Source organism: Durio zibethinus, chromosome 22, assembly GCF_047325235.1.
Source record: "Durio zibethinus cultivar Kanyao isolate XHJ-2024 chromosome 22, ASM4732523v1, whole genome shotgun sequence".
Lineage (NCBI taxonomy): Eukaryota > Viridiplantae > Streptophyta > Magnoliopsida > Malvales > Malvaceae > Durio > Durio zibethinus.
The window spans coordinates 7,546,876-7,556,397 of record NC_143183.1 but is presented as its reverse complement, the minus strand read 5'-3'; the positions used below and the strand labels follow the sequence as shown (position 1 = coordinate 7,556,397).

At 25.5% G+C, this 9,522-nt stretch overlaps 1 protein-coding gene across 1 annotated transcript; it reads left to right on the top strand.

Annotated features, from left to right (window-relative positions):
* Nucleotides 1-265: 265 nt before the first annotated feature.
* On the top strand, nucleotides 266-1,302 carry LOC111307906 (glutathione S-transferase U7-like). The gene is made up of 2 exons (XM_022906239.2): nucleotides 266-601; nucleotides 807-1,302. The coding sequence occupies exons 1-2, from the start codon at nucleotides 290-292 to the stop codon at nucleotides 1,170-1,172; spliced, it is 678 nt and encodes a 225-aa protein (XP_022761974.2). The 5' UTR covers nucleotides 266-289; the 3' UTR covers nucleotides 1,173-1,302.
* Nucleotides 1,303-9,522: the final 8,220 nt, after the last annotated feature.

Below are 9,522 nucleotides of genomic sequence, written 5' to 3'. Positions count from 1 at the left end.
GTGGAAGCTGAACACATCCCCGGAAACACAATTTCACAAAATATATTTTGCAGCAAGCATAGACATTCAGATGCATCATCCATGACGCATATGATTGGATGAAAATTCAACCCCAGGCAATAATAGTTAATTAAACAAGTAATTTGGCCGATATAGGTCTATAATTTGTACAATACAATTACAATTTTACTACTTTAAATTGTATTTTGGCTGACTAAGAACAACAAAATCCCCATTCAAACTAGTATATAAAGGCCATTCAATCAAAATAGAGATCACACATCACAGCATGGATGAAGTGAAGCTCTTTGGATTTTGGCCAAGTCCTTTTAGCCGAAGGGTCATTTGGGCTCTAAAACTAAAAGGTGTGGATTATGAATACATAGAGGAAAATCTCCCTCATAGTAAGAGCAACTTGCTGCTACAGTACAACCCTGTTCACAAGAAGATTCCAGTGCTTGTTCATGGAGGAAAAGCAATTGCAGAGTCATTGGTTATTTTAGAATACATTGATGAGGTGTGGTCACAGAATCCCCTGCTGCCAAATGATGCTCATGAGAGATCCGTTGCCCGGTTTTGGGCCAAATTTATAGATGAAAAGGTATATGTTATCAGGATTTTGTTCTTCAAACAATCATAAGTTTCATCATTTTCGTCCCAGTCTTTAATTTATCTACTTTTTCTTCAAAGCACAAGAGCTTTTATTTTACTTTGTACCTTTTTAGAGGTCTGCTCATGTCTGTTTCAAGCCATTTGTGGATTGATGATGTTTGATTCTAGCCTTATTATTATGTTTCTGTTTGCAGACTCGAACTATGTGGGAATTCTTTCAGAAATTTGGTGAAGAACAGGAAAAGGCAATCACTACTAACTTAGAAATCTTGAGAACAATAGAGAAGCATGGACTTGGAGAGAAGAAGTTTTTTGGTGGTGACAAAATTGGTCTACCTGATCTTGTCTTTGGAATGGTTATTCATATGTTAGTGCCTATGGAAGAGGTAGTAGGAGTGAAGCTTATTAAAGCCGATACCTTCCCCCGCCTACATGCATGGATGAAGAATTTCAGTGAAGAGCCTGTAATCAAAGACAACGTCCCTGATCACAACAGAGTCATAGATTTCTTGAAAATAAGAAGAGAGTCGTATAGAATATCATCTCATCATAATCACTAGAAAGAAAATTAGATAGTAATCACTTCTCTGTTTAATTTTCACGTTGGTTTATGCCCTAGCTTTAAGCTGGCTTTTAGTAGTTTAAGAACAATACATTGGAAAATAATGTACAAGGATTGAACTTTCTGTACCATCTACATCCATATGCGTTTAAGTTTGTAACAGTGCATTAATCTCTGGGATAAAATGATCGCATTCACAGTTCATAGAAAAATCAAAAGAAAAAGGAAATAAACAAAAGAAATTGCCCTAATTGTTTTAAGTTAAAGGTCATATAAGTATTTTTTCCATGAATCTCTTTCTTAGTACCAATAATTTTGCAATCTTCGATTAGGCTTTTAACTAATATTATGAGTTCATATTTGATACATAAAATGATAGATAGGATAGTACAATAGTCATTTTATATTATATTTGATTTCTATCTAATTGAAAAGATAAGATTATAAGAAAAATTATCATGCTCTTGGTATGCAATGATTCAATCCTTTTAAAGTAGAGATGATTATTTTTTATTCATAGTATTAAACTTACATGTTTTATTATACTCTTAAAAATTACATCAATAATTTAAATTGTATCAACTTTGAAGAAGAATAATTTTAGCATTAAACATAAGATAAGATGACATTATTTAATCTAATCCTATTCATAGTATAATTATATCTTATCTTATTATAATTTTGTGTACTAAATATAACTTGAAATCATATTGAACGAATATTTCAATTACAATCGGATCATTCTTTATGATTGGATCTTCGGAGTATTGAAAATGCTGTCTTATTCGAAAAAAAAATTCTTCAGAGTTTGAAGTTTGAACACCGTTAATTTAGAAAGATATTAGCATTACAATACCAGCATCGTGTAGACATGATTACGATATGATTCTTGAGAATCTTTTATATATAGGGTACTCTTGTACTAGCTTTTACATATTTGACAATACAAGAATTTTGTTTTGTACAACATGATGTCAGGGCTTCTCTTTCTAGTTTATATCTAAAATCCTACCTAAAAGACGTGTCTATCACTTTGTTTCAGCCATCCAGTGTTTTCTCCGCATAATAATTCCCCTTTCAACAAAACCCTAGATCTACGACCTGTATATCCACAGTGTTATTAACAAGACTTGCTACGAATTAAAAATTTGTAGTTGATAATGATCCACTTATGACTTTGGTTGTAGTCCTTTAAAGAAATAAATGAATTTAAGATCAAGACTTCAAAGAACAAATGAAATGACATTAGGACATATTGTAAATACTATTTCTTTTAAGATTTATTTCGTACCTATCATTTATAACATATAAAAGAGATCTAACCAAAATGCCTCTAAGATACAATAAAGTTTTGTATGATATCATCTCAGACTTATGATATTAAACCACTAAGCATCCATTGAAGAGAGATGGAAAACTTTAAGCATTAATTTCTATAGAAATAATATCAAAGTAACTAGCATTTATTTGTGAAAGAATGGGAGAAAAGAGAGAATGATTTTAAATTCTTGAACTCCTTTGAACATCTACAAATGAACACTCACAATTTCTATTTATAAAGATTAAATCTAAGGTTGACTCTTTCGATTGTTTTGTTTCAATCGAATATCACTTTGTTAAACTAGAAAGATACTTTTTTTTAATAATAACAAATAAATTGGTTCACTTGAATGATCACTCTTTTTATTCTAATAGAAATTATTTTTCATGTTTCAATTTAACCATCATGAAAGTGATTATGATTATGGCATTTAACCATCATGAAATAAGATAGGAATGGCAGTCTTTTTCTCTCTCAAAAAGTGGCATGGCATTCAGCCATGATGAATTAGGATGAAAGAGTATTCATTGAAAGTATGAAACAAGTCTCATTCATATATGGGATTATATGATAAGTCACATAGAAAATTAGATTAGGAAAAGAGAGAGATGGCAAAGCAAAGGAATAAGACATTTCTTGTGAACTCTTCAAAGAATCCCTTGCACCGGTGTTTAAAGACTTATGTGTGGAGAGTGAACAATTTCTAAATGTGTAATCTTGTCCCCAACCAGTGAATCAAGTCGGATATGCTTTCGTAACTCTTTTGTAAAAACACTTCTGTTATACTTTCATAACTCTTTTGTCAAAACACTTCCATTATGCCTTCATAATCAAGTACATCTTTTGTATCATTATCCATATATGATCTTGTTTATATTATTAGATTATCTTTTATATCCAATATGGGATGCACCATATTCTAAACTAATGACAATCCACCGCTATTTTGAAATATTAGTGTTTAATGTTTAACCTTTCACAAAAATTAACATATATTATGAATACAAGAAAGTATCTCTTGATGTAAAGCCTCAATTAACATATATACCTTATAGTTATAATGAAGTTCATGGTATCTACAAATTAAACCTCAACTCCTAGTATTATAATAAAAAATATAACACACATAATACTTACTTATTCTTCTGTAAAAAGTTTATAACTGCTTCAGTATTATTATGACCATATGCTTATCCTATTCATAAACATTTACAAAAGAGACCCCAATATTTTTTGTTGAAGCGGCACCACTTTAATATTTATATAGGTAGAGTTTTCATAATATCTTCATTACTTTAGACATTTAACTAATAAACTTTATTACAAGTATAAAAAACTCATCCTTTTCACGCGATGGGCACACTAGTTTCTAAAATTTGAATGGGCTTTACTAATGTTTAACAAACATATAACAATAACTTATTTTTACTCTTTAAACTTTGTAATTAGAGGTTACTAATTTAAAGTTGGGTTTCCATTATTGGTGTCTAATAGTAAAGGTTTAAATCCATTCTATTTGTAGTACTACTAACCAAATATCTTGGAATTCAATTTTCTTTTATAATAATTACCTTCACTTGAGATTAAATCTCTAATATAACCACTTCATAGGCTAAAATGTCCAAAATTTTCAGTTTACAGATGGTTTTTATGCTTTAGATGTTGTTTCCTTATTCAAATCATTTTAAAAAATAATTAGTATTGTTTGTGGCCACAATTCTATACTCATAAATTTTAACTTTTCTATTTTCATACTTTTATACATCTTTAATACAATTATACTTCTAGCACAATTGGATAAACTCAATTAATAAACCAAGCCATTTTAGTTTTTTTAAGATATTTAAAGACTTTTTATGATTTTACTTTAATAAATTGCTCATAAAATTATACTAAAATCTTACAACACTATAGTGGCAATTTTTATTTCTTTTGATTCTTATTACCCCACCATGTGCAAATATGCATTCTTTTATTAAAGAATGTCCCATTAAATTATTAAGATATCATATATACTTAATCAAGTTGCTATTTCATTATCTTTTCACTATTTGGTGGGATTTTTTTTTTTTTAAATAGGAGGCCTCCAAATTCACTCTCAGTGAAAGATAACTAGCAAATATTCTATATCTTAATATTTTTCTTTCATAAAAATTTCATAACTTTTATATTTTAACCTAATATAAGAGTAAACATCAATAAGTATGATGCCAAATATAATCATCCTTATATAATTTGCTTCAATTTAGTAAACTCATGCTTCTATAGTCTCCTTTTGAGACAGTCATACCAACTCATAGACACTTATAAAATTATTTTATTATGGACACTAAAGCTATACCCACCATGTTTTAGGTATTAAGAACAATCATAATTTTATGTATAACAACACAATACTATATATAAAGTTTGCATCCAAGTTATCAAATACATGAAACTTTCCACCCAATAAATAGAAAGCATTTTAACTAATTACAAAGAATTATATAACTTCTCCAATTGAATTGAAATTATTTTAAATAATATGTTTGTTTCTTATATAAAATAAACAAAATAAATAGGAAATAATTATTGAAACAATATCATATAAATTAGATAATATGAATCATGCATTATTCTCTTGTTAATAAAATGCAATCATGGAATATGAACCATAAAATATGATTTTATGATAAGAAGACACGTACTTGCTTCTTTTTTGAAAAAATTTATAAATTCACAATTTCTTTTATGTTTTAAAATAATTCTTGAGAATTTTATCGTTTTGATTTGTTAACCATGGTCCTATCAATATATAATAAGGTTATAGAAGATTCATAACCAAAGCTAGCAAGTACTTCATGCCCTTTTGCTTACGACCATTCAATGCCATGATCAAGAAAATCCATATAAGATAGACTATAAAATCATAAATTATAAATTAAATAATTTAATTCAGGATTGAAAAATTAAAAGAATTTATGGTCAATGTAAAAGCAAAATTCAATATGGCTCAAAGTCTCTTATGAATTCGTAACATAAATTCTTTTAATAGAATATAAAAACAAAAAAAAAAAAGAAATATTAAACTTATCTGATCTTTAGTATGTGTTTACCAATAAAAGATTTGCATATTTGAGACTTTTCATGCTAGTTTCAAAAGTCAATTTTGTCAATTTTTCTTTATATCTTTCTCATGTGAAATATGAATTTCATATAATTACTTTTAAATTGTTAAAAAAAAAATAAATAAAGGAATAGAAACAATAAAAAAGAATTGGCTTTGAAACGTGAAGAATACTTTCTTAAAGGCAATTATACATTTAGGTTATATCAAAACTTTAAACTTTTCAATCAAAAGTAGTGAAAATAATTATACTAAATTATTCAAAATGAATAAACAAATATAAATTTTTATTCAAATGAGTATGATCACTTATACAATTATAACTTATGTGAGCAATCATCTATTTATATTCAAATGGTTATAATCATTTGTTATATAATAATTATTACTATTCAAACATAATTATTCAAAATATAAATAAAATTAATAAAAGAAATTAAATGTATTCATCAATAATTAATTCTCTCTATTCAAAGTGAAATGCACCATATTTTAAATTATCAATAATTTCTGCTATACTTGGAATATGGAGACATTATATTTCTAGGCCAATTACCATTGTTTTGAATGGAACAAATTATAATGGGTGAAAGGCATGAAAATTTTTTGATTATGCGTAAACTCTGGCATATTGTCACTCGGGACGTTGTTAAACCTACATGAGAGAGATGAGACTATGATCGACTTGAAGTTTGGATGGCAAAAACCTTCAAATACGTGATAACCTGGTTTAAAACACTTTTATTGAAGATATTCATGTTCAGTTTGGTTATTTTGAGGTAGTAAAGGAAATTTGATATTTTCTTACCACCAAGCGTAAAACTTCTGGACTTGCTCATTGTGATCAATTGTGGACAACTCTTCAAATTTCAAACAAAAACCTCGCCAATCAGTAAACGTATTCATGGCATGGCCAAAGTCTTAATTAGTGAGGTGGTATAAATGAAAATACAACAAGAGGGTTTGGTTGTGTAATACATGGCAAGATTGCAAGAAGCCAAGAAGGAAGCAATTGAAGAGAAAGAAAACCCTAGTAATTCATTTTTTCCTAATTAATATTTATTAAGTTTATGAATATTATTTTTAAGCGCTTTTTTTTTTTTAAATTTATTAATAAGTGAGGTGTTAATATATGATTTATTAATAACATATAAAATTTATAGACCGTTAATGTATCAAATATAAATTAATTTTAAAAGGTGGATAAATTTTTAAGTATGGTTTTTTATAAAAATGAATAAAAGACAAAAATACCCTTAATTTTATTTTCTTGTAATAATTTTATATTTTTATATAAATTCTTAGCTGTGTTGGTGCCACTGGACTTGTGATCAGGAGTTTTATAATAGAGTATATATATACAAAAATATATATACACTAATTATAAAGGATCAAATCCAAAAGTATAAATAGTGAATGATATTATCAAATAAAGTATTTTGTCACTAATTAATGATTTTCTTATTTAATTAAAATATTGAATAATTTTATTTTTTTAATAATATAAAAATCCTTAATTTAAAGTAAACTTTCAGTAAATTTTATTTTTCATCTGTAACCTTTAAAACTCAATTGTTGGATCTGCAGCCTTAATTTATAATTTTCTTATTAAATTAAAAATTGACTAAATTTTATTTATTTATTTTCTTATTAACCAATTCCATATTCTAGAAAATTATTCTTTAATAAAATTTAAATTTAGGTATGCCAAAAACTAGAACTTTTATTTCATTGAATCACTAAAGAGTTTAAGTACCAGATTTACGGTGAATTTCAGTAACTCTTAAATAATTATTTCTAAATAATTACAAAAGCATTAATTTTTTGGCCAAAAATTGCAAATGCATGTTTAATAAAATGAATACATATCATAATAAAATTGTGAAATAATTGCAAATTGCATTATGTGCATTTCATTTAATTATCAAAGTAAAGGGAAATCGAACAAATTATGTAATTCCATGAAAATTTTAATTGACAATCTTTTCCAAAATTCTTAGGTGAGGAAAATTTTGAAAATTCTTTAAAATTGTAAATTTTCAATATCAAAAATTTTCACTTACTGTTTCAATAAAGTGAACCCATTTTTAATTCAAAATATAATTTTGAAACGGAATAAGAACAATGAGGTAAAATAAATAAAAGTTTAAGATAAGAATGAACAATAATAAACATTAAAAAATGGAAAAATAAAAAAAAAGTATGAAAGGCTCGAACAATGAGAAAAAGAAAAAAAATAAAGGATAAATGAAATCCTTTTCTAATACCAAATGAGTTAGATAACAAATTCTTATAAAAAATTAAATGATTTTCTTAATACTTTCCAGATGAAAAGATTTTTTAAAGTTTCACCAAACGTGTTGACAAGATTTAAGGAAAAATTTAATATTTAAATTATTCCTTTTAAATCTTATTTTTCCATTATTTAAATATTATAGATCACTTAAGTGAGTAACATTATAGATCACTTAATATGGTAAAATTAAAATTTTGAAGCTTCTTTTCAAAATTTTGAATAATTTTTAAAATTTCAATTTCGATGCCGCATGACATCCATGATTTGTTGATTTTTTTTTTTTGTTAAAAGATTTTTTTTTTCTACTTTCAAGTAACAAAACTAAACTCAAGATGTCTGAAAGATTTTAAAACTTATGTTTTCCTAGCGAACATTTAAAAAAAAAAAAAACAGAGCATATTAATAATTTCCTTAAAATTTAAAGACTAAATATGATATTGCCGGATAACAATTTATGCCGGAATTGAATGTAATTCCGGAACATGTCCAAAAGCTATGGATAGGTTGATGGTGATGATAATAACTTTCAAAACATATTTTTCAAACATTTAAAACAAGCAAAATTATAAATTATAAAAATTGACTAAAACATTAAATTAAAGGCTAAAATATGAAAAAAAAAATCCTTCAAGTATTTAAAAAAAAAATCCAATTGAAATCTTATACTATTATTGAAACTAAATAAGTCCACAACTCTTATTTTTTATTACCTAAGCCTATATACTATTAGTGCATCTAATTATAAGTACCTCAACTCTTATTTGCCGCATAATAATATGATAAAAAAGTTATACACACGAAAGAAAAATGAGTAAAAAAAGAAGAAGAAAGTTTTAAAAAATGATCTAACAAAAATTTTTAATAATTGGTATCATGACAAAAAAATAATGATTAGAAATGAATTGACATTATATAAAATTAATAAAAAAGAAATGTCTATAGTTATATGAAAATTAATAAAAAAAATAATTATTTGATATCATAATCGAAAATAATTAGTAAAAATAATTAGTGAAAATGAAATATCTATATGTAAAATTATTAGTTATTAATAAAAAGGAAATGTTTATATATAAAATTAATAAAAAATAACTATATTTATATGCAAAATTAGTATAAAAATTAATTATTTGATACCATTATAAAAAATAATAAGCAAAAAAGAAAAAATTTTATATAAAGTTAATAAAAAAAGGTCTCTATTTGTATTTTACAAAAGTTATTTTTATTTTTTATTAATTATATATAATTATAAATATTTATCTTTTATTAATTAGAGGGATTTAGATAGTGAAAAAATAAAAGTTTAAAGATTTATTTAAATGTAATAATACGATAAGGAGTTAGATAATGGAAAATAAGAGTTAAGATACTTCTTTAGTTATTTAGATGCAATACTAATATAACAACTTAATTAGATTTTTTGTCAAATTTATAAGAGGTCTCTATGCTTTATGAAAATTTAGAATTTAGTTCATATACTATCATTTATACAAATTTAATTATCGTATTATTTTAATTTGATAATTATAATCCAATCATTAACTTCATTTTTGTCATTAAAAATATTGACATGACTATTGATTTAATGAGATGAGTATTGACTTTGCTGATGTAGTATTAAT

Excerpts from the sequence above, each read along its gene's own strand:
- LOC111307906 (XM_022906239.2), top strand. The coding sequence starts at position 290 with ATGGATGAAGTGAAGCTCTTTGGATTTTGGCCAAGTCCTTTTAGCCGA. Across the intron at positions 602-806 it reads CCAAATTTATAGATGAAAAG|ACTCGAACTATGTGGGAATT; the intron begins GTATATGTTATC and ends TTCTGTTTGCAG.